At 41.2% G+C, this 25,818-nt stretch overlaps 1 protein-coding gene across 1 annotated transcript in view; it reads left to right on the top strand.

The window, feature by feature from the left end:
* Window positions 1–25,818, top strand: part of LOC140658611 (vascular endothelial growth factor receptor kdr-like) — a 138,261-nt gene that overhangs the window by 106,468 nt on the left and 5,975 nt on the right. The window contains exons 19-29 of the mRNA XM_072877249.1: window positions 2,205–2,321; window positions 5,722–5,810; window positions 7,097–7,262; window positions 7,805–7,902; window positions 8,889–9,011; window positions 9,120–9,231; window positions 14,675–14,774; window positions 15,377–15,482; window positions 17,224–17,348; window positions 17,608–17,686; window positions 21,070–21,164. Coding sequence (XP_072733350.1) covers window positions 2,205–2,321; window positions 5,722–5,810; window positions 7,097–7,262; window positions 7,805–7,902; window positions 8,889–9,011; window positions 9,120–9,231; window positions 14,675–14,774; window positions 15,377–15,482; window positions 17,224–17,348; window positions 17,608–17,686; window positions 21,070–21,164 — 1,210 coding nt within the window. The remainder of the gene's footprint in view (window positions 1–2,204; window positions 2,322–5,721; window positions 5,811–7,096; window positions 7,263–7,804; window positions 7,903–8,888; window positions 9,012–9,119; window positions 9,232–14,674; window positions 14,775–15,376; window positions 15,483–17,223; window positions 17,349–17,607; window positions 17,687–21,069; window positions 21,165–25,818) is intronic.

Raw genomic sequence — 25,818 nt, 5'->3', positions numbered from 1 at the left:
CTGCTGATTAAGTCTTGTATTCCTAGAGGAGGAAAACAGCAGCTTCCAGGTCTGTGGGGTTAGGAGGGAAACAGATTACAGAATGTAATTACATTAGATAGTCTGAAATTGGATCTAAGCCTTCGATCACAGCCCTTCCAGATGTAGAACAGTTCAAGGGGTTGAAAAAAAAGCAATGCCAAGGGAGTGAGTTAGAGACAACTGGCTTGCAATTATTGAAATTAAGGAAAGCTTTTACCATTCAGTGGTGGGGAAGGGGGGAACTTGGAGACTATTCTTTCATATTATATTGACATACAAAGCCTCTGTAGCCAGCTTATGAATAAATGCATCAGCCAGTACACTGACTACTTGGGTTGGAGGTTCACTTAGGATTTTTTCAAAGGTACAATCAATGCTCGCTGGATGGCTTTTCATAGCCCACATTGCTCTGCATTGCTGCTGCATGACAGTATTAACCCCTGCAATGCCATGATTCAGCAACTTCTATCACGGTATTTGGCTTCTGTTGATAGCTGCCTCTCCTGATGCTCTGCTACTTCCCATCTCTCTGAAATTTCAGAAACATCAGTTTATCACCTGTGTGGACCTCCTCCGAATCTGGTCTCCCTTCTCTGCATTAGTCAGTAGATCTTCAGATCATCTTCTTTCCTGCTGTTGTTTCTTCTGTTCCATGCCCATCTCCAGATCCCTGAAATATCCTAGAAGCCCCTGATCCAGACACACTCCCTTCTCCATACAAAACTTACTGCCCTGGATAGCTCTGGGTTTTCATTCACTTCCACGCTGTGCTTCCCAGCTGATCCTCATGTCAACTCTACCCTGCCTGCACATATTCAGCAAACTATTTGACAGTTCCTCCATCATTTTACACCTTCCTCCCCCAGTGGAGGCAGCAGCCTCCTGCTCTAACCTGTCCCTCCCCAACTAACATGCCCATAATTCATCACTTTCCTGAATAAAGCAGGTTCACTAGTGTGAGGCAATCCATTCAGGGGAAAAAAAAAAAGGCTCTGGAGATGTCTGCATTTCTGTAATTCTAGCATTATCTGTCATTTCCATGAAGTAGGCTGCTATCAGTTCTGGGTTGAAGGCTAAAACTTAATGTGCAAGATTGTCTGAAAACACTTCTGAGGCTGTTCTGTTTAGATTTTGCCAGGCATGTGTTCCAGCTCATGCCAGAGTAAATCAGAAGTAATATCACCCATGTACACACCCATCTACAAGCAGTGTTGACTGAAAAAATCTTGGGCTTGGACTAGCTCCTGCTTTATGACACAATTTGGTGAAAGATTTGTTTATGGAGAATTCTACAAACAGATAAAGAGGTTACATTTGTCACAGCAAATGATCTGTTATGTAACTGTTTCTTCATATTTAAATCTTATGTGATGCAAAGGCAAAAACAGAGGACACAGGACACAGCCCCTTTTGTTAAAATACATCATGAAAGTTTTGGAAAGAAGGCGGAGGAAAGAAGCCAGCATCTGAGTAACATTCTGGTCTGAGTGTGCCTGCCTTAGCTTTGGCAGCAAAAGAGAATGAAACTACAGTATAACTGGCTAGCCAGTGCTTCAAGCGTCAAGTTCATGGTTCACACACAAATATGGCCCCCTCTGCTTTGCTGGAAAATGTATTTCTTGGGTCGATGAGCTCTCACAGGGCTGAGATTTAGTAATGCTGAACATTCTTCAGTACATTTTGGGACCCAGCTTACACATGTGTTGGATTCCTCCATCACCCACAGTGGAGAGTTGCTCAGTACTGTGGAAAAATATATTCTGAGGTATTGTAAAGAAGTACTGCTAAACTGCACATCACCATTCTAGATGGAGGAACACGCTATTCTGTGTGCTATTGTTGCTTGGAGTAGTTGGTTCTTCCTTTGCAAGCTTGCAAAATTCAGTCCTTGCAAAGGCTCTCTGGTATCTGATTTGGGGGGAGGGTTCTCCTACAGGACAGTGACCCTCCATAACCCATGCTAGAGAAAGGAAGAGTCACCCAAAAGATAAAGTGTTATTCCACTTCATAAAGGTCAACAGACAATGAAACGGATGAATTATTATCTGTTTTATGAGTCTGAAAAGCAAAGATACTGCGAGTAACCTGGGTGGGTTTTGTTTCCAAGTATAAACAGGATCTTGCTGTGTCCTGTTAAAAACATCCTGTTGTGTAAAGATGATTTTTTTCCTGTTTATCTTAAGCAGAATGTGCAACTACTAATGAATGCAAGGCTTTAATGTCTGAACTGAAGATCCTCATCCATATAGGACATCATCTGAATGTAGTCAACCTGCTGGGAGCCTGCACCAAAGCCGGAGGTGAGAAGTCCTCAGTAAATAAGGAGCAAAGAAGAAACATCCAAACACAACTTGTATCTGAAAAGTGTATCTGTGGTGGAGTCCAAGTCTCATGCACATGCAGTTAATGCAAGCACAAACATTTCTACCTCTCTGCTCATAGGAGACCTTCTGCTACTCCAGATTATGGCCCCATTCATCAATGGTTTCAGAACGTCTTCTCCCAGCCAGTGGGGTCACTTCTTTATTTTCTTTTTCTCTGTCCTTCGTAAGCTTGTTTACAGAAGGGATTATGGACTGAAGGGATAATGGACTGAAGGATCCTTAACTGCAATTACGTGCCCAATTCCTCCACACAGGCACTACTGATCATTTCAAAGTTTCTTCTCCCTCTTCTTCCCTGCCTTATCAGGAGGATGCACCAGGCTGAGCACTTAGCTACTTGAGGCCTCCTCCTTTCCCAAGCACTTCACTCTTGCCGGGCAAATGCTGGCATTTTTTGTGTAGTATACAGGAAGCCTGAGGCAGTCCAGAGCTGAACGGAGCAACAGCATGGACTTCCAAGAGGCGGTGCTGACACAACTGGCTGTACATCATACAAAGAATCTGTTGCAAAGTGCAGACTTAATCAAAGGACTCCATAAATCTTAGACCTTTGTCACTAAAACATCCCTTCCCATACTGCCATACAAAGCATCCTTGTCTGTTACTATACTGTGCTTTAACTTCAGGGTAACAACTCTCAAAGAAGCCTCTTTACTGCTTACAATGAACCTTCAAAGCAATCCCCAAAGGACAGATTTAGGAGACCTGAGGACAAAAAAACCCAGAGTAAAATAAATGAACAGGAAAGAGCGAGAGAGATGGTGCACACATCTGCTGTCATCAGAGACTCCAAAGCTATCATCTTCCCAAAGAACATGTAGTTGTCCAGTCACAGGGGAAAAAAGAAAACTTCAGTGAGGTAGATCTGGTAGGATGCCAGGAAAGAAATCTTCCCTCCAGCAAGATACTCCCAGTTCCTCAAGGAGCAGTCAGCAACCAGCAACCACAGATAGTGCGGTAATATGGGAGCCATGAACAGGGAACTTGCAGGAATTGTTGTAGCACTGCAGACCCCAAAAGCTTGTATGGCTGGATGGCCAGCTTTAGCTGGAGGAATCTGAAAATCCGAATTTTAAGATTCGGATGCATAAGCAAGTAGCCTTTCTTGGGACTGAGTAGAGGGGAAGTAATATTATGAATGCTGGTGACTCTCCTCTCCTGTCAAGTCAATGAGGTGGCTTAATACAAACAGGTGCCTAAAACACGGCAGCATTACTGGTCGATAGTTTTTAACCAAAGCACATTAATTCAGCCACAGAGTTCTAATTGCATAGTAAAACGCATCTCAGTAACTGATCAAATCCTGTGATTGTCCCATCTCTGAGGAACTTTTTCTCCTGGGAGTCCCTCAGTTTCCCGTTCTCCAGCCTGCTCCATCCTGATTGCCCTCCTAGGTGAAGAGGTAACCCTCACTCTTCCCTGCTAGCTGCCTAGGGAAACCACCGATTACTCTGGGGAGCAGTGGATGGAGCAGAGCAGTGCAGCAGGGCCTTGCAGGGCACTGAGGCACCTCTAGGCAGGCGCTGGTTTGTTTACCTTGGAGCAATCCAACTGCAGACTAAAGAAAAATAGCCTTGAGCTCTCAAGACAGACACTGGGATAAGAGTTACTATTAAAATGCCACTGCAGAATACAGTGCTTTCTCCTTCCTTGTTAGGTTTTATGTAACCATATAACGGTATTCCTGATGAAGAATGATATTAAGTATGCACATATATTATTTTAACAATATAACAAATAACAAATGTTAACACCTTGGCTGAATGTCTGGTGTTAAGCAGTTAGAACTAATGCATAGTATGTGCTTTACAATGAGGAAATGAGGTATGGAGAGGCCATGTCTAGGAAGCATTTCAAAAACATTAATAAATCACTAACTGGAGCTTTAAAGCTGTACTGAAATCTGCATTTCCTCAGGGCATCCGTGAGGGACATTCGACTTTAGAACAATGTCCTCCAGAGATCTCTTGTGCACTGCTGGATCCCAGCACTGCTGCCTTTAAGCCCAAGCGAGCAGTGTTGTGTGGTCAGCAGTAGAACCACTATCAGCTCTGATTTTCAGCCAGTTGTGGTTTTGCAATCACTGGTACAGTGTACTCAGGTGCTGAACATCTTACAGCTGTAGTCAATAGGAACTAGAAGTCCTGAACAGCCCAAAGGTGTGTATTCAATCTAGCAGTGCTATAGGACTTGTACAAATAAAAAGCCTGGCAGAAATACACAACGTTATTACCGGCAAGCTGTTGGTTATTAGAATTCACCATCTCCCTTTTAATGGGACGATCTGCTTCCAAACAGTACTCGTCACCCAGTCTCAGATAGGATGCAGCAACCAGAATCTCTAAGGTTCACTCTTCCCTCCTCGACCCCTCTGCTCTCCCTTACGGCCCTGCTCTCAGCCTTTCCAGTCAATATGGTACGTGTCAGACTGGACCACGGGGGCAGGCTGCCGTACAAGCCTGTATGCACATTTCCGATACAGCCAGATAGAAGCGCTGCTTAGAGCTGCCTCCTTCCCAAATGGCCAAGGGCAGCTCTCAACACTTTTCCTTTGAAGTTCAAACTCCTAAGTCTGAACTACAGACCTTCTGGACAGAAAAAGGTTTCTGGACATGAAAGTCTGGTTGCTTAGGATTGATAATAATACATGTTTATATGCATTCTAGTCCCACGATTTCACGTTATCTTACATTCGGTGATTACAAAAAGCAGTGATTATGCTAAAGGTAGAGAATGTAGCTTTTCCCTTTCCTAATAGCTCACGCTGAAACATAAAAGCATTTTCAACCAGATCTTAAAAATATGCATAATTGTATAAAAGCAGCAATTGCACTGAAGTCTACAGTAGTTTGCACAGAAATAAGAAAGGAAGAAATTGATAGGACTTTCCAGGCTTTCAAAAACTTCAGACTAAATATTTTTGCAACTTTTGATTTAGATCCATCTATATGAAGGCAGCAGAGAGAAATGAAGACTGCTCCATGCTATGGATCTATGTATAGAGTAAAACAACCTTAATAACATATGGGATTGTATATTCTCATTTATCATTCTGAATTTTCCTTTGTTTATAGGGAATAAATACCAACTGTTACCATCTAATGAGGAACACTAAGAATCAGTACTGTATTCCCTTCTCTCCATGTCCACTACTGATTGTGTGCTTCTGGAGTGTCACTCCTCTGTTTCTTAATTTCCTCATCTGTATAATAGAAATGACAGTATTTACTTATTTTGAAGAGGATTTGTGAGGATAAGTTAGTATAAAATGATTTCCAGTGCTTCAAAACTCATTGGACTTTCACTGTCTTTTTAGGTCCTTTAATGGTCATAGTAGAATACTGCAAATATGGAAATCTGTCCAACTATCTAAGAGGAAAACGAGGAGATTTCATTGCATACAAGGTAAAAAAATGACAGGCTTCTCATAGTCACAAGGCAGAGAACTAACAACCACTGACCACGAGCTGGATTTTTTTCTGCATTGGCACTGAGACAGTTTGGTATTTATATAGGCACTTTATTTTCTCACTACATTTCAATTTGTATGAGCAAGAAAAGGAAACTTTTTTCCCTGTAGGATCTCACTCCCATCCTCTTCTTTTCTAGCACCTACTAAAGAATTAGTTGCAAACACCCAAGCACTCTAGTGCATTTGAGAGAGAGAGGGAATTACCTGAGAGATGCTACCCAGCACAAGGGGGGGCTACGAAGTAGTAGTGAAAAACTGGTATTAACTGAACTAGGAGAAGCTGAACCCTCCCAAAATACAAGCCCAGTTGGGGGATTTTTGTTTCTAGGCTCCCCAGCTACCAAAAGCAGCTCACCCTTCCATCACCTGCTCATTCCCATCTTCTGTGTTCTCCTTTCCCCTGTGCCAACCTAAAAGTCTGTGCTGTATGCAGCAAACTGGATCACGAACATGGTCTGCATTACAACTAACCAAATGGTTTTGGTTTCCAAGCAGTTGTCTGCATCCACACGAACATTTGTGCTAGCACAAATTGGGCTAGGATATGGGGGAAGACACAGGAGGCCAGAAATCAGCGATGGGGAGAGGATGGGACTACCTCCTCATTGTGAAAATACAGCATAGAAAGGGCTCTCTGATCTAAGCCTTGCCAGAAACTGGATCCTCCCAAAGATTATTTTCCCGGATTATTCTATTATTATTATTATTATTATTATTATACCCATTGTGTACAGGCACAAAAGTACATAAGGTACTTTGTGTAAGAGAAGATTTTCCTCGTACAGTCACTCAAAATTTATTTTCTCACCATTGTTTTCATGAATTGCAGGGACTGGTTACGTCTCACTCCCCAGGAGAGGGTGAGACAGATGCATTTCAGTGCACATCATGCTCATACCTTGAACTGTGATTTTTAGCATAGTTTCCTAAGAAAGCAAGAGGTACAGAATTACAATATGTCTCTGCTCATCTATCAGTCTCACCTGGCCAGCTTCCAGCTAACTTTTATAGTGGAATATTGCTATCAGTAAAGTGGGAGGTTCTGTATTAATAAATAGGAGATGAGGCTTCATTAGTTCTGCTATTGAGGGATCATGTTCAAACATGTTTTGAGCTCATCTCCAGAGGACACTTTCTCCATATGACATTCTTTTACATATTTTGAATACCCAGGCATTGCATCATCCAAGGCTAAAAATCCGTTTTCTACTATTTCTAGTCCCAGGAAAACTCTGACCAAGCAGAGAAAAGTCTGGATGAGTCCAACAGTGATTTGACCGAACTGATCAAGAGGCGCCTTGAGAGTGTAGCCAGCACAGGAAGCTCTGCCAGCTCAGGGTTTATTGAAGACAAGAGTTACAGTGATTCAGAAGATGATGAAGAAGGTAAAAGAAACCTACCTAATCCCAGATCTTTTATTGTAAAGATTTCTGTTACTTGGCTAGTGCCACACACGCTGTCACTTTACAAGCCCTTGCACAGCTTGACTTGTTCCTGAAATCACAAATTCTTTCTCTTGCCTGTGCCTCACTTCAACTTTCTCACAAAAAGAGATTTGCAATAACATATGCATATAAAAGCTGCTCCTGTTGTGTAAGAGGAGTAACAGCAACATTTTACCAGCAGATTTGTGGGGCCAGTCTGTGCCCGGTCTCATCACTCGCTCACTATAAATAGTTTCCCTCACTTTTATCCCCAGATGTTGTTTTCCCCATAGCTAAATGGCAAGAATAATGTTGGATGGAACTTTTTGAATAATCTGATCTTCTGCCTCTAGGTCAGTGGTTCCTAAACCAAAGTTGTAATCCAAGTAGAGAACTCATGTAACAATACTCAGACTGGGGTCATCAGCATGCAAGTGGCACCGGTGCCAAAAAAGTTTGTAGCTGTTGCTCTAGTGTTTTGCCATGTCTGTGATCTCTCCTAGATGCTGAGGATCTGTACAAGCGGCCCCTGACTTTGGAGGATCTAATTTGCTATAGCTTCCAAGTGGCAAAAGGCATGGAGTTTCTCGCCTCCCGAAAAGTGAGCTCATTAAAACGTCAGGGCTGAACTTCTTTCACAGAATCATGAGTATCTTATATGAAGAAATCCAAGTATACTTTGGAGCCTGAGTAATCTGCTTTTTGCTCTTATATTAAAGTGTTGGAGATCACATTAGCTCTGGTGGTTAAGCAATAAGTAGCACTGAAGGAGTTGTGAAGGAATATCCATCATGTTCTTGGCTACAAGGACTGGCATCTGTAACATGAGAGTTTAAACAGGAGTGAATACAGACTGTAAGGAGTGAATACAGATTGTATTTCTCATAAATAACTGCAGAAAAGGATTCTCATAGAGAGAGATCCTTCTAGTATGGCCAACAAAAGTACTACTGAAAATCAAAGAGGGAGTATACAGCTATTTATTTAGCTTGTCAGTAATGTTGGAGACTACCAGCAAAGTTAGCACCTCTTCTCGGTACCAAAAAAAAAAAAAGTACGTTTGTAGCCTGTGCAATGCCTGTTTTTGAAGTAAATTGAATGTAATACACACACCAAAGTATGTACAAAACTGAGAGCTTGCACTTACCACACAGCTACCAGGGTAGCACACACAGAAATCATGAGCACAGTAATTGCCTATGTGCAATTACCCCAGTCCCACACGCAGTGATGGGACTGCATTCGCAAATGTCGCTGCAGCTGCTTTTTGACCTCTCCCAAATTTGCTGCAGAACAATTCACTGGAAGATGGCACCCATTCGTCTCACCATAACTGTGAAAGTTATTTCACACAGAAAAATCAGAAAACTAACTGTAATACTGGGCTTGTTCCCCGAGTTATTTTCCCTTTTGCATGTCACAGTACATTTGCAGCAGATTCCCACACACATTTCCCCTCTCTCACCTGCTCACAACGAAAGTTCATTTATCTTTCCATTTCCGAAGCAGGTCTCATGCTTTCAACTCTAGCAGTGGCTTGTTGTCGAGGCAGAGCCTCTGATCTTGCTTGTCCTCATTCCTTCACAGTGCATTCATCGGGATTTGGCAGCAAGGAACATCCTTCTTTCAGAGAACAACGTGGTTAAGATCTGTGACTTTGGACTAGCCAGGGATATTTATAAAGACCCTGACTACATACGGAAAGGAGACGTAAGTGGAAGAAACCTGAAATGCTAATCTCACATTTTTGTTCCCCTAGGGCTTGGGCAGATTAGTAACAACAGTTCTGGCAACATGTTGTGTCTTTTGCATTCTTAGGCAAGACTTCCACTCAAATGGATGGCTCCAGAAGCTATTTTCGATAAAATTTACACAACACAGAGTGACGTATGGTCTTTTGGAGTGCTGCTATGGGAAATATTTTCTCTAGGTAAGAACTGTTTAAAACTTTTTTCCCCCTAATTTATGGCTCTATTGCTATGAAAAGCTTTAAACAAAAGATGATAATGTGGTGCCATGTTTCTATTTCAATTAATACAATTGCACAGTGCAGATCAGGTGTAAAATAACGTCACCGGACTGAAGTCAGTGAACACTCCACCTGGCAAAGTACACGAAAACAGTGAATACTGGGGGGGGGGGGGGGGACGGACACCAAAACAAAATCCAAAACTCTGGACCTAACATTTGTAATAATTGAAACCAACAGAGCACAGAGATAACGCAAGCCTCTGCTGCTCAGGAGTGAAATATTTCTTTGAGAGCACTGAAGAAGTTTCCCTGTCAAACCATATTTTCCCTTAAGCAGTCTGCTGCAGGAAACCACACAGCTCAAAGGTTGCAGAGGATTACACTGCTGTTGACAGAGTGGTCTGATGTTGCTAGTGCAGCCTGTGGAACACAAAGGAGTTTGCCCACATGACATTTTATCCCAGCTTGATTATCTTCCCCACAAAACCTAAGTAAGATTTTCTAAGTAAGAAAAATGTATTGGCAGCAGCTGCCATCAGGTTGATATGAGAACCAGTGCTGGACTCTGCATAAGTAATTTTGGCAGCAAACAGGTAGAATGCATACTCTTCTGGCCATATCATTTGCAAGCCACAACATTTCTGAAACAAGAGTAATGGTGTTCTTTATGTACTATAGATTTCATCTTATGGTGCTGTTAGAAACCTCAGCCTCACTGAGATCTGGTTACTGTCCAGCAGATAAAGCCCTGAAATTTAGACGAGCAGTCTTACAGACAGTTGGACTTTGCCGCTCTCAAATTCTTGCAGAGTGGCAAGTTTTATTTTCCTGAGGGAATTTAGGAATGTCAGCTCTGGCTTTTTAATCAGCATTTGCAGACAAAAGAAAACAAGAAGCATTGTCAACTTAAGCTGCTGAATTTTAAAGCAAACTCTGTAATCTCCTACTATCTTTGGTTCATGGATCAGTTGAAATTAATGATCAGGCTCAAGATGCCAAGTCCAGATCTGGATGAAAAGTCTGGAGCTCTTTCTAGCCTAATCTTTACCTAGGGCTGGCTGCAAAGATCATGACCTGATTTCAGTCCACGTCTTTGATTTAGACTTTCCTCTAGTTTGTATCAGCATGCAAAACAAAGTTCATACTCAAATGGTTAAAACAAGTGGCAGTTATTGCTTTCTCCAGAGTTCAGTCCTATTTATTTAGAGTTTTGTTACTTCGGTGTAACACCTCCATGGCTCTGTAACAGCATCACCTGCTGCATGTGTTTTGAAACACTACAGAAAGACAAAGCTCCAGAAGCACCGGCAATGCCCCAGTTCTAATAGATTGTTCAAGAAGATGTATCAGCATTAGCATGCAGAGACTCACTCAGAGGGGACAGTCTCTCCATTGGGCATCTCCAAGGAACCAAATGAACTGAATACTGATGCATGGCAAGGACCACTGCAGAAGGCAAACTGTTTATACCATTCCCAAAGGGCCTGGCACAGTTTAACAGATGTGAACTTGGGGTCATTTGGCCTTTAATACTGAAGATTAATAAAAATGAAAATATAGTCACTGAAATTCATCTCTATTTTTAACTATTTTTAAAACTAATTTATCTGGTTTCTTTTAATTTTAGATAGCCTCTTTTCTTAATGAAGGTGCTTACTTGGAACAATAGACTGTCCTCTTCTGAATTCAGAGGACTCTACTAAATTACTCCAAGGGCTGCCATCTGTAGAGCAGCCCCTGCCCTCGTTATGACGTAGATCACAAACTACTTTCTTCAATCCGTGGCACAGATTCAAAAGCAGTCATTTTCTCTAAGAGGGTTTTTCATACAGATCATCCAGGCATGTCTGTGGTTTGGCACTACTCACATCTGCAGCTCACACGATAAATATTTAATTAAGGATTTGTGTCACTGATTGAACTCTCTTACATAAAAGTTTTACAGATCATTGAGAGCCAGGGAATGGAAGTTATTTGTCATTGCTACAGAGTATGTTTTGGCTCCCATTTACAACTGCTGCTTTTTACTGGGTCCCACAGACTTTGCACCCTCTAAAAAAGGAAAAGATACTGATTAGCAAAATGCACAGTTTGGTTTGGACATGGGCCCTTTTCAGGGTTAGAAGTTGAATGAAGCACGATAGGCTTCCTCCAGAAAGGCTGGCAGACTGGATGCATTTTGGTGATACACAGAGAAATCAGGACTTGAGAGACTGTTAATTTTCATTTGGGGCTGAGTTTGCATTGAGCTTTGCATTATTTAAATGGGGTCAGCACACCTCACGTCAGGTAATGCCAGCAATGTTTAATACATCTTGAAATCACTTACCCGGCGCATTACAGAATATCGGTGTCTCCTGGAATTTAAATGTGCACTGTTCAAAAAGCAATCAAAGGTAATTATGTAAACAAGCAGTGCCTGGTAGTATAACATCAGCATCTTATTATCCTACTAAAATAAAACCAGGATCAAAAGAGTACTACCATATCCAATGCATGCCACATCTTTGAGCATTTTGGAAGAGATTTCCCTTAAGGAAAATGTCACGTGTAGACCTTACACCATATATTTCAGCCTACATTTCTCCCAAGCTGTCTCAGCATCCCAAATCCAAGTTATTAGGCTTATCAGATAGTCCAGATGACGTACAATGGTGCGTGGAGGTGGGAAAGGGAGAGTTCCTTGCTTTTGAGATCTGAGCTGCCTCCAGCTGGTAGGAGGCCAGCACCAGTCAAAATATAAACTACCAAAAGATCTTGCAATCAAAAATTATTCTTCTTTGCCTTCCCTGTACTTGCTCTCACCAACATGTTGCAGTTGATATGATCAACAATGTAATCAAAGAAAGATAACTCAGATTGTGAGATCAAGTGGAATCCTCTATCCCTCCTCATCCAATTCTACTGTGTTGCCCTCAGGGTCTCAGTCCCAATCAATGTATTTGCAAGACTAATTCTTATCAATAACCTCTGCTGTGCTCATGAGCCAGATCCAGCCAGTGATACTCAGCAAACTGAGGAGTTTCTTTTGCACATCAGAATGCTCAGTGTAAAACAGTGGGACACTGCATAAATGGCATGACTCCATTCAGCTCCTCCTAATGGAAATTGGTTGGCCATGATGGCACAACAATCACATAATGCAGACAGAAATGAATTCAAAAGGCCATGAGGCCCATCTCTTCTCTAATGAGGGGTGTTGTTTTCAGTGTTGCCCCAGTACATTGACAATCTAGGGCTAACTAGATCAAGCAAGGCTTACGCTCACTTCTCTTGAGAGGCTGCGCCACTGTTAAACAGATACAGGATCAACTGGGCAAGTCACAGATGTATTCATGAAGCCTCAGTACCTTGTAAAGGTTTGCAAAGCTAAACCTGTACAGATGAAAAGACAAGCTAGTGAGAGTCCAGGAGATGAACACAGACAGCAGTTTAGTGCTCCCAGACCCTGTTCCTGTCCTTACCCTTCTATCACAGTGTAACTGTGGGAAAGTGACGCTATAGTTTCTATCCATCTGTTTATTCAGAGAGATCTTGTGAGTTGATAGAAGCCTGTTTTGAGATCTGTGGCTAATGGGTGATGTGAGCTGAACATTCAATTACCAGGTCATTATGATCATAATGACAGGCCGAACACAAAACTAGGAAGGAAAATCAAGATATAAAGCAGAAATGATGCTACTGCCTATTTCCAATCTACATAACTCCAGGAAACACTCTTAATACTGGTGATCCGATACTTGCACATCAAGGGAATTCAGACGTGCTGTGGCTAAGCATCCCTGAGCTTTGAATGTCATCAGAGCCTATTTGCTGTGTTGAGATGCCCTCTTAGGAAGTTGCCAGGATCTTTGCTCCCCAGTGCATAGTTTTGCAGATTGAGCAGTCAGATTCACAGAGTAGAATAATTCTGGGAACAGCCACAATTTGGCACCCTCTTCACTGCTTTAATCCAAAAGATTTCTGCTGTGCTTGTTGTGCCCCCAAGTGCACAGCACATGATGGTGTTTCCAAATGGGAAAAAAAAAAATGCAGGAAATAAGCAGGAATGTTATAGACGGTGAATCATTTACAGATTCCTCAAGGGCTGGATACAGATCCAGATTCCATTCAATCCCCTATGTTAAGACTTGATTAAATTTTCTTCCAAATTCACCATCCAGCCTCTAGGATGCCAAAATGTGAAAGACAAGGGTTGCACTGCATGTGAAGCCTTTGCTGAGAAGGAAGGGAGGAAAGCTTACAGATCTTTTAGGTCTATCCACAGTAGGTTCGGTAACCTTTCAAACTTCAGTGTAGACATCTCTTGAATTTTACCTATGAGGTCTGGATTACTCAGATGCCAGAGCGCTTTCTCAAATTATATATTTGTTCCCCTTATTTAGGGTGCATCATAAAGTGCAGATGTCATACAACAAAGTTCACAACCTCTGAAAAGCCCCCACTCGCTCATTAGTTGAAGAGAAGAGCGCACTGAATGCATACATAGATTTATGCTAGTCATTCCTCTGAAGATAACCATTTACACAGGAAATGAAATAAGTCTCACTCCTTCATTTTGATGACTGCTCGGCCAACTTTTGTGCAAGTTAATATAATACTACCAGTCCCTTTACAGAAGTCTACCTCTCAAAAGCAATTACAGTTGCCATGAACTGTCCTCCCAGGTTTCACACTAACAATTGAGTGGCCCTGAAAATAAGCAGCATTGAACTCCCACTCAGAAAACAAAACAAGGCTAAAAATGTGGAAAGTCATTTTTCAAGGAAATTTTACCTGTAGGACTGCATAATACATATACAATACTAAATTGGTGAACCAGGAGAGAAGGACTACAATTCTACACACCTGGGTTGAACTGCAAGGTTCTTGCAGCCTTCTGTAGGAGCTGGATGGCTACAGCTTTCTCTGCACTTACTCAGAGGCCAGTGAGGCCAGAGATTCTAAGGCAATGAATGATGAGCAGGACTGATTTAAGTCATGTGTACTCACTTCGTGCAGGGTATTGGCAGACTGACAGTTTGGAAAACAGTATGTAACCAATTGAACGAGCTGGAACTTTTCTACCACTGACCAAGAGGTCATTTAAATTCTCAAACTAATAACATTTATTTCTCTTCTGCCATATTTTGCCTTGGAGTGGTCCTGGCTATATCACAAACACAGAGGAGACAGCATGATCGCAATCTCTAAAGAGACAGAGTGAGTCTGTAACGGGTTTCCAAACAAAACACGTAGATAGTAAGTGACTGCAACCCCGTCTTTGCTCTAACTTCTTTTACTGTCAAACTCTAGGTCTAATCTCAAATGCTCAGCAGATATCACCAATATGTGTTTAATTCACTGGACTGGGAAATAGGGATTGTGCCATTCTGGAGCCTCCTCCTTATTTCTCCCATCAGGTGCCTCACCATACCCTGGAGTGCAGATAGATGAGGACTTTTGCCGACGGCTCAAAGAAGGAACCCGGATGAGATCTCCAGAGTACTCTACTCCAGAAGTGTAAGAGCTCCTGGTTTTGTATTGAGAACTGATACATGTCATTTAAGTATTACAAAAGAGACTGTATTTAAGTGTGGAGGAGGAAGGAGACCTCATCAGATGACAGCTATCTATTTTGTATTTTGTTTTCAGTAAAAGTTGTAGTTGTGCATATCTTGGGTGTCCTGATACCACAGACGAATGCTAAAGACAGACCAAGTCAGCTTGACCTTTGCCAACAACAAGATTAACAGACCTCCCCATGTCAGTTGTAGTTCATGAATCTCAGTTCAGGAGACTACTGTGTCTGCCTTGATTTCCGATTCTGTGACAGAAACTAGGCATCCATAACTATGACTTATTTCAGCAATATCAGCGGGGCCCATCAGTCAAATTTTAAGTTAGGCGAAAATAAAAAGCCTACAGGCTCAGCTGAGGCAGGAATATAGAAGGAAAAAGCATCCCACATGGAAACTAGAATAGAATTTCAGCATATGGAGATCTAAACCTGTCTTAATCCAAAACTATCCAAACAATGACCAAAACAAGCAGCAGCAGAAAGAAACAGTTTGGAAGCAAAGCTCCTATCCTTTTCCTTTCTTAATACCTGTGGTTTTATCTAGGTACCAGACAATGCTGGATTGTTGGCATGGAGTACCCACAGAAAGGCCTACTTTCACTGAGCTTGTGGAGCGCTTAGGAGATCTTCTTCAAGCCAATGTACAGCAGGTACAGCAAAACAAACATTTCTTCAACAAATGTGTACATATAGTTGTATACGTATGTGGATATGTATATACATGCGCACCGGTAAAGACTATGTTGAGCAGTAATATTAGATTTGACTTCATAACGGAGGTCACAAGGAAAATGACTGCTGGGATGAGTAAAGAAAATGTTAACTATTCAAAGGGGATTATATTTCAAAACTAGATGTTTATCCGTCCACAATAAGCAGAAACTTACATTAATTTATAAAAGGCTCAGCTGCCCCTTAGAGGAACAATAGTGCTTTATCTCACAAACAATTTTAATTAGATTCCAACATAGTAAACTGCCAGTAGTTGGTCTGAACTTTCTCTCATTTTCTGAACTTATGTTCATCAGTGCTCTTAGGAGCTTTGTAATGATGCAGTTTAAAGCTCAGAAAGCCAATTACATAATTATTAATTTCATAATAGTTAAATCAGTTGTTTTCTTCTTCAGTAAAAACAACCAGACCAGTTATGTAACTCTCAATTTAATTTAAGAAGAAATCAAACACTCTCCTCCAGCTCCTTCCTGTTTGTAAACAATTTTAGTGAAGCTAAGTTGAAGAGGGCCCAGTTTGCAATATGAAGAGCTTGTGAGTTTTATCCTATAACCAAAGTAAATTAAGAAGACATAAAAATCATGATAAGGGAATAGGGCACTTAACTGCTTCTCAAAATTAAAAAAAAAAAAATCAAGCAAAGGGAAATTTGGACAAATAATTTTAGGACTTAAAGGAAGAGTAATTTCTGACGATTATTGCAGGGGTGTAATGACAATGCAGAGCTTCTTAAGATGCATACTGAATTCTATTAAACTCACAGCATCAGTTTCTTGTAAGGACAAGAAATAAAATCCTTTAAGGCTACCATTTTATGGACTGGCTCTTGCTAAGCTGCAACTCCTTAAGTTGAACATAAGCAAAAAGTCTATACATAGGCAATATTCTTTTACCAAGTCCGAAATCTGTTAAAAGTCGTGTTGGCCATCGGGGTTTTGTGACTTCATGCCTTTCCCTCCCTTCTCCCAAACACATGGTTTAAACTTGGATTTAGGTGCCCCTGAGACTGGTGCCTTGGAGTTCCCAAAGAGGCCAACGCAATGACAATACAGAGGATTGCTTTCCTGAAGTGCAGATCAGTGAAATTCTGTTCACTTTCACTAAGGCAGAACAGCCACACATCTGGAATGTAGTAACGATCACAAAGAAATTGCTGCAAACTCATCAAAGATGCTGCTGTGAAAGTCAGCAAAGCCAGTAACTTTTAAAATGGATGCACGTATATTGACACCCTCAATACAACCGTCGCACTGCTGTGCCATATGTGAGGGACATTTAGAAGTCTTGTAACTGCTATAAAGACCAGTGAAGCAATAGCTCAGGCTGAGATGCCTGGAAGAGAAAACACGCTAACTGCAGATGAGTACTGGAATATTAGAGACCATTTTCAGCCATGCTACATCATAGGTTTCCCAAAGTGAACCATTTTCCTCATACAAAGCCTCCTATGCAGTAAATGTTGGATAAAGCTATACATTCTAACTTCCACGTGTTGTGAAGAACATCATAATCACTTTGAAGAAACATCAAAAAGTTAAAATAAAATCTAGTCCTTTCTCAGTGCAAAGCTCTGTAGAATACAATACCCTTTTACATCTGAGGTGCAGTACAAAATGATCTTTACCAGCTTTGTGTTCTTTTATGTTATTAATCATATAGGATGGTAAAGACTATATTCCACTGAACATCACCTTGTGTCCTGATGGAGAACCTAACTCCAAAACTTGCCCTGTGGAAGAAAATTTGAACAACTGTGTTAATCGCTGGAGTGCAGTGGAAACTGGGTAAGAAAAATATATACGAGGGCTGGGAGGGAAAGAAAGATTTGATATATCTGGGTACTGGTTGTTGTCCTCTCTCAGTATGGCTGTTTTAAAGGAGTTGGACAGACAAATTTGTCAGGGCATTGTTTATTAGTTACAAGAGATGAAAAAAGAAGACTGGTCCAGGAAACTGAGCTGTGTCAGGGATGTTAATTGAGCTACCAACTGGTGTAGCATCTGCTTGGGTTTTATGCTGACCCCTCAACTTTCTTGCTTTCAGTAACAACAGCAAGAAGCGACCATTGAGCGTGAAGACATTTGATGAGGTGCCAGTGGAAAAGGAGAAAGTGATACATGAGGTAAGTGAGGTGATTGCATCCTTCTCTACCGGGTTCACAGATCACTTGTCACCAGCACCAGAAACAGTTATTACAGCTTTTGAAATCTGTTTGGTAAGAAAAAGCTTTAAATCAAGCAGAAGATTAGGCCCTAGCATCTCACACATAGGTCTGTGTAACAACAAAGAGGGACCTGCATTTAGCTTAACAAATAATTTAAAGAGAAGCTCATGCATGATTATCCAGGCTTTGATCAGGCTAAAGGGCTTTATATTACATATTTCAATATGGTTTTTTCCCCCATAAGAAAATGGCAGCTCATTGAAATGGAGCCTTTTGAAGGAAATGTGTCCAGAACACATTCTGGCTGGCTGAGACAGCCAATAAGTTGGTGGTGCTGAGGGTATTCAGTTCTGGATGAACAAGACCAACATTTAAGTTCCTGCTCTACTTGATTCACACAAAGGGCTTTAACCCTGGATTTTCCCCACCCTAAGTGAACATATTTATTGCTAGTTTAATGGCACTGCAGGGTGGGAGAGCGTTGAACAGTTTCATTTTCACTCCAGCAGAAAACAAAAGCTTGTTTTGTTACAGAATGATGGTTCTACCTGTTGGCTACAGGTTCCAAGGGTGTAGGTTTGGGGTTTTTTTTTTCCCTATTTTTTCTTCCTTATTTAAAAAAAACCAACAAAACAAAACAAACAAACACACACACCACCTCCCCCCCCAACAACAACAACAAAACCCAACCCAACTCATGAATTTCCTCTATGGTTCAGGTACTCACTGGCTGCAGTGCCATATGCAGTCCACACCACTTGCCTCAATAACAGATGCTGTGCCACTAAGGAGGGATCTTTGTAACGCATGCATGTTTGAAGCAGATCGAAGTTTAGGGAGGAAGCATGAAGCCCTAGAAAACCTTTTAACAGAGGAAGAGGGCAAGCATCAGATGGCTAGAGCAGCAAAAGAAAAACAAGATGTGTAGGGTTTTATAGAAACGAGCCTGTCTACTCTGCTAGTCATGGAACCGTCCCCCATGCTCCACCAACTCTCTTGGGAAGGGTCAAGTCTCTAGCTACAACTTGTCCTAGACATATTTCATGTCCTTGACAAATATAGGGTATTTCTCATCTGTCCTCTTGCTAGCACGAATTGATGTCCATTGTTCCCTAGTATTTTGCCAGATGTAATTTCTGTGCCTTTATCAGTGCATCTTAGGGATTAGAAGGCTTAGAATTTTCTCTAGCTCCTGCATCTTTCCTCTTGCAGGATAAAAATCTGTCCCTCTGAATCATACAAAGACATTTACTAGATAGATCCAGTATCAGTAAGAGATAACTGCTGCCAGCATGAGCATTACTTTCCTAAATGCTCCCTGTTCATGGCATTTTAAAGTAAGTCCTTACATGAAGGGGGAAAAGTTTCAAAAAAGGGTAATAATACATTAACAGATCAGAAAGAAATGTGATATTTCAATGAGGATCTTTTAAAACAAAATTATGGTGTGATCTACTTTTGAACAAAGTAAGTGCACTTGGGTTACTAAAATAATCTTAAATATCAAGATGTTAATACTCATTAGGTCATTATTTCAACCAGTTGCCCAGGAACTCTAAAAGTGCTCTACCACACCTTCCTGCACTTGTGCTACTTATCTGTAGTCTCTGTTGATATTCTTTTAACAATTTTTCTGTAAGCAAAATGCAAAGTAGCACTCAGATAAATTGTTTCTAGACCACAGATTTTAAGGGAAAATAGTTAAGATAAAAAACAGAAAGAAAAGCTGGGTTCAACTGAGTTTGACAGACATAGTTTAGGATTTTACTTTATACTTTGAAAACCAGTTTCCAGACTGATCTTATTAACAACTGATATATTACCAAAGCATTTATAAAAAAAGCTTTTGCTTTTTATTTTTTGTTTGGTGGGATTATTTTTCCTGTTTCAATCAATTTGAATGGTAAAATAAGACTAACTAGAGTTTCACTTCCCATGTTGAAGTCTTTTGCTTTCTTGGTTTTGACAGACAGACAGGCATGCAACTTTCCAGCATCACAAAATATTTCAAATGCAAAGGAACCCCCCCAGAACTTTTAATATTTTTTAAGTTACTTAGAACAAGGACTGTGCATGTCTGAATTTGTGTAGCACTTAGCACAATAACAGCTTGATCTTAATTGCAACCTCCAGACTCAACTTTAAGTCCAGTGGAATCACAACCTCAACTTCAAAACTAATGAAGACAGTTTTGTTGGACAGCTCATAAGAAAAAATCCATAACCAAAGTACAATGAGCCTTTTAGGCTATGTATCTTTGCAAAGCACTTGGATTTGCCAAAATGATACTGAACTTCCACTTCCTTAAAATTACAATATTTCTAGTAGTGTATTTAAAAGCCGTTTGGATGAGGTGCTTGGGGACATGGTGTAGTGGTGGTCTTGGTAGTGTTAGGTTTACGGTTGGACTCGATGATCTTAAAGGTCTTTTCCAACCTATACGATTCTGTGATTTCCAGTAGGTATTCAGGGTACCTTTTCTCTGAGGAGCCTGGCCAGTATTATTGGATATATTCTTTATGAATTTCTGTCTATTCATATCTCAGCTATCCTACCTAGATGGTATCCATATGTCATGCTTTATATCAATTTCAAGTTTGAAAATGTCAAATTATTTTTTGATATGTTCATTTTAAGGGTACTCTTTCAAAATACAGCTCAAAAATTTTATCATCACAAAAAGAAGGCAAATGTTCTCAGGCTAAATAGCAGCATTATCAGGAACAATTGGATAAAACCTGATAATATAGGCCTTGATAAGAGAATATTCTGAAGAATGGGCTTAATGTCATACACCAGCTGGACATATCTGAGTTAAGCACTTTGCTAAATAGCACACGATTGAGAGTTTTGATGCAAACATTTGCCCTCCAGGTTGTCAGTTGGAATCTTGTGATTACATAGAATAGCTGGTAGCTCCTACATTAGTTCCAGTACACAAGTATCAGTATGTAACACCACAATATAACACCTACAGATGGCCACCTTGTTGGCAGTCTCTCCCTGATAACTGCATAGACAGAAAGCCCCAACCTCTACAGGCCACAGTGAAGAAGAAGTTGCATTCTCCTGCCCTTGCTTTGTCCGCTCTGTAGCTGGAGACAGTTTTAGAAGGTGAAGTTCTATCAACTTGCCTAGAAGTGATATCATCACAAAATAAGATAGCTGGAATTTGGTATTCTAATTAGCTCCTTGGCTTTCCTTCTCTACTGACTTTAATAGTGGTTTAGTCTGACTCTTTCCACACTCTCCCCGTGGCAAGCTATTTTTAATTTAAAAGTGCTCCATGCTTTTATGATTGTTTGGCACGCTGCTGATGTTCTCTTCCTTTTGCTGCTCAGGAGTCGGACAGTGGGATGGTGTTGACGTCAGAAGAGATAAAAAGCCCAAAGAGGCTGGAAATCCGTTCTTGGCCTTATGGGATCATGGCTCTAGCGTGAGTACTTTTGGATATTTCTTTTGAAGACAGTGTCCCATTCAGAAAAATGCTTCCAAAATTTGCAGTTTTGTTTCTGATTCCAAAAGGAAAACTGTTAGACTATCTAAACAAGCTAGAAGAAGAATCAACTCTGTATTTCAGTACTATAACTGAAAGACCATGGTTAATGTCTTTGAAGATCAAGAAAGTTATAATGTAAACTTTGCTTCCAGAAAGAAGTTGAAAATAAAACAGAGTTGCATGTCTCTGAAAGGAATGCTGCACTGTTGCATTTAAGTTACAGGAAGGTTAATGAACATGAGAAAATGTTGATTCATGTGATAAAAATGAAAACTCATTTCATCAGCTTTGAGCACATAATGTCTTGTCAACCGATTTAACTCTTCTTCCAAAATGCCAGGTTGCCTTGTGATTCTGAATCACATTCAAAAAAACAAGAGGGTGCTCTCTAGTGAAGCTGCTGTCTTCTGTTCATGATCTGATCTCCCAGGGCAGAATACTCTGTACATGGCAAATGATAGGAGCAAAAGAGCTGAGAATATACACATCTACTTTAGCTGTTTCTTGACTGCCTCTCCACTATTCTCCTTTACTGATGGAACAAAGTTTGAAGAACTTGATTTATTAATCCAGAAAATAACATTTATAATTATACCACTATCTAACAAAGCTATGTTTAACTTCAGACATACAGGTGGCACCTTTGCAATTGATGGGACATGACAAAAGTTTAGAAGGCGTGTATAGTAAAGAACAGTATAAGCACTGCAAAGCAAGTACATTTACCAGAACCGTGATTTCTACATTTGCTTTATCATAGCTATGAAGACGGTCCTACAGAGAAGTCCCTTAATCCTACCACCTTCATGATCCTATGAATTATATTGTTCATATTTGGTTTACAAAGAGAGGCTGTGCCAGTGTTTGCTATATGTTTCTCCATTCATAGTACAGACAATCACAGAAGAATAAAAGCAGATGTTTAGCTTTTAGCTAACCGTTAGCTCACAGTTCTTTGTATTTCTGTAACAAATCAGGCACAGGCAGAGAGCTGACCTAGTAGTGAAATAGGTCTTCTCCACCTTCCTAGAAAAGTATAGTAACAACAGTAACCCATTTTACTGATTCAAATGTCAACTTGTAGAATTTCAAAGAATAGCTACCCAAAATACTGAAAAAGAAACAATTCTGTAGCAAGGAATTCCATGTCTATTCAGTTAATTAAGCTAATTAGACTTTTACTGAATTGCCTAGAGTTTTCTCTGAAATCTATCGATGAGATTTCTGTTAGTTTCCTCTGTATTGAACTCAGTGATCTTTCCCACCAGAGCAATTGCTTGTTCTACATCAAGTCACCATTTTTCTACATTAAAGAGAAATGATAGATGAGAAAAAACTAGTGCAATTTCTGCATAGTATGGGAGAGTTCACATGAGAGTGCGTAGTCAGAATTTCAGTGGGGCTAACTCCCTCACTCAGAGAGAGAAAAGCAAGGTGGACGGAGCTTGCCTTGCCTTTTCAGGCCTTGAAACCATAAATTCCTAGATGTTTAAAGGCAGGAGAGAAGGAGAAAGAAGAAAAGGGAAAAGGTTAGAAGACAGCCTTGCAGCACTAACAGGGAGCATTCAAATGCTCCAGATTCTGCTGGATAGGAGTGTGACTTCAGGAATAATGTTGTTCAGCAGTATTTCCCCTGTAGTACTGTCCCAGTGTTGTACCTGTTGGGGGATTAGCAGAGATCTAGATAAGGTTCCATGTTTTTATCCTATGCGCACGGTGAGAGGATTTTGGCACAGCACAGTGCATTGCTATGGAGACCAACTGGCACCAGTTCTAAAAAAAGGAGCTCAAATGTCAGGAACTGCATTACTATAATGCTTTACCTGGGCTGATATACCTCTCTTCTGCATGATGTCATGTTGACACAAGTCCAACACACACACACCCACAAACAGCCTCCCTGATAGGATTTATCCTTCTAAAGATTTCTGTCATTCACCTCTGACTGCTGCTTCCGCTACTGCATTTCCCCCATTTGGATAAATAGTTGGCAGAGGAAGGTTCACTCTCTCCCCCTTCTAGGCTTTCTGCTGAAAAATCAGAAAAATCAACATCTAGCCAGATGTAGAAACACAAAAATTCCATAACAGCTTGGTCTTCCGAGATTTCCAGGAAAACCTTCTGAACTGCTACCAGGCCCACTGGGAGCAAACGTGAAGTAACACGGCTCTGCTGGGTTCAGTGAATCTCTGCCTGACCTGCACCATCTGGGGCTCTCCCCATCTACAGTCAAGACTTCCATAGGGATTCCATTCATCATGAGATACCTGATACTTTCTGTGCCAGCCAGACCGCAAAAGACCACCTTAACAGAGGTCTGCTATAAAAGCAAACCCTGCAGCAAGCTGTGTTTGTTGTCTCCTTATTCCCAGGACCCTAGCTACCATTGAATGGACAGAGGTGTCTTTTTTCTTGGCCACATCCTTCACTGAGTATTTGAGGTCCAGCTGAGAAAGCTATTTTGTCAGCTTCTTTTTTTTTTTAATCTTGCAGACTGGCATTGGCACAACTAACATTTTCTGCATAGTCGCAGAGCATCCTGATGCCCTCTCATTTGAGGACATGACACCCCTTGGCGCTCCTGCACTACTAACTTGAAAAACAAGCCTCAAAAGCATATAGAATAGTCTAGGAGGAGAGGTCAGAAGAGAGTGCTGGTTTAACAGGGGAGATAAAGTCACTCTTGTTAATTCTCTACCAAAAACATTTACCCTGGATCCTTTTCAAACAGTCTTCCTTTTCTAAAACAAAACTGTTCAAAGGCTTAGCATGTTTTCTAAACCAGGGTGGCTGCGTTTATTATTTTTGCCAAAATCTTGCTGTTTATTTATCTTGCATTCATTTCTCTGTCAAGTTTAGAATTTGGCAACACTACACACCGTGGAGTGTCAGTGTCAAGAGTTTATTGAAGAGGTGTCTGATACTTTGGGCCTGGGACCACTGTTAGATGGGACTAACCATTTCTGAGCTCTAAGCATTTTATACCGCTAAAGTATAAAGCCACAGCAGTAGCTGTAGTGAGGGACAGAAAGATTGAGCAGGATAATGACACTGGAGTTAGCATTCAAGGAAGCACATTCAACATAGAGGGGATTTAATGATGGGATGACTCTGGTGTCAGGTCTCATCTTGTAATATTAACAGGCTACTGCCAAGCACTACTTTAAAATTCTCCCAGAGACTCTATAATCAAGTTATTGGTTAAAATTATAACAGGTTTGATACCTGCTCAGTTGTCCTTCCTCCATCCCTTTCCCTTCTCCCCCCCCCGCCCCCCAACCCAATTATCCTCAGTTGCTCTGAAATTACTTACCTGGTTCTGGCCAAGTCCCATGACACCAGCTAACTGAGGCTCAGCTGATATGCTCTGGGCTCTGGATGCTGCATCCAGATCATATCACTGAGGGCTCTGCCTTTGCCGAAGCCAAACTGGGCCTAAGGCAAGTCAATAATATTGAAACAAACTGATTTTGCTCAGGAGCATCAGGCATTCATGTCCAAATGCGAGGTGCCCACCAAAAATGCAACCCAGCTGATTGGGCTAGAATCCTTTTGCACCATCTCAGAAAAATGAGGCATGGAAATATGTTTGCTCCATAGCAGAAATTAGTTTCAGAAGATTTTTCTTCTGTGATGAGCACACTGAGGTAGCACATGTACTTACTGTTTGTGTCATGCAGCACCTCGCACTATGACCCAACCTGAGCTCTCCAAAATATAAGTAACTTTGAATGAGTAGCTACTTGGGAGTTATGTAAGCCACTTTTTTCTGGGATTATACTACGTGCTTACAGTGGCAAGGACTAGAAGGAGAATCATGAAAGGCTGTGGTCCCCAGCTTGGTTTTGACCACAGTGCTTTCCATCTCACTGTGTTTTGAGTGCTAGAGCTAGTGTCAGGGACCATTGACCATCTTTGCCACACGTGCAAGGGGACACATACTTAATGAGTGGTGACTCTGGCCTCTTAAACTTTTCTGCTAGCTGTACTTTGTATTTAGAAGTGTTTCAAAACAATGAATTCTTGATCTTAACCCCTTGGAGTTCTCCGTGCCAGTAGACTACTGATGCACAGATACTGCCTGTCGTGGTTTAGCCCCAGCCGGCAACTAAGCACCACGCAGCTGCTCGCTCACTCCCCCCGGTGGGATGGGGGAGAGAATCGGAAGAGCAAAAGTAAGAAAACTCGAGGGTTGAGATAAAGACAGTTTAACAGGTAAAGCAAAAGCCACGCACGCAAGCAAAGCAAAGCAAGGAATTCATTCACTACTTCCCATGGGCAGGCAGGTGTTCAGCCATCTCCAGGAAAGCAGGGCTCCATCACGCGTAATGGTTACTTGGGAAGACAAACGCCATCACTGCTAATGTCCCCCCCTTCCTTCTTCTTCCCCAGCTTTATATACTGAGCATGACGCCATATGGTATGGAATAGCCCTTTGGTCAGTTTGGATCAGCTGTCCTGGCTGTGTCCCCTCCCAGCTTCTTCTGCACCTGGCAGAGCATGGGAAGCTGAAAAGTCCTTGACTACTGCAGCAACAACTAAAACATCTCTGTATTATCATCACTGTTTTCAGCACAAATCCAAAACATAG

The sequence above is a fragment of the Ciconia boyciana genome, chromosome 12, assembly GCF_034638445.1.
Source record: "Ciconia boyciana chromosome 12, ASM3463844v1, whole genome shotgun sequence".
NCBI lineage: Eukaryota > Metazoa > Chordata > Aves > Ciconiiformes > Ciconiidae > Ciconia > Ciconia boyciana.
Note: the sequence above shows the minus strand (reverse complement) of the source record. Positions and strands in the feature narration are given on the sequence as shown.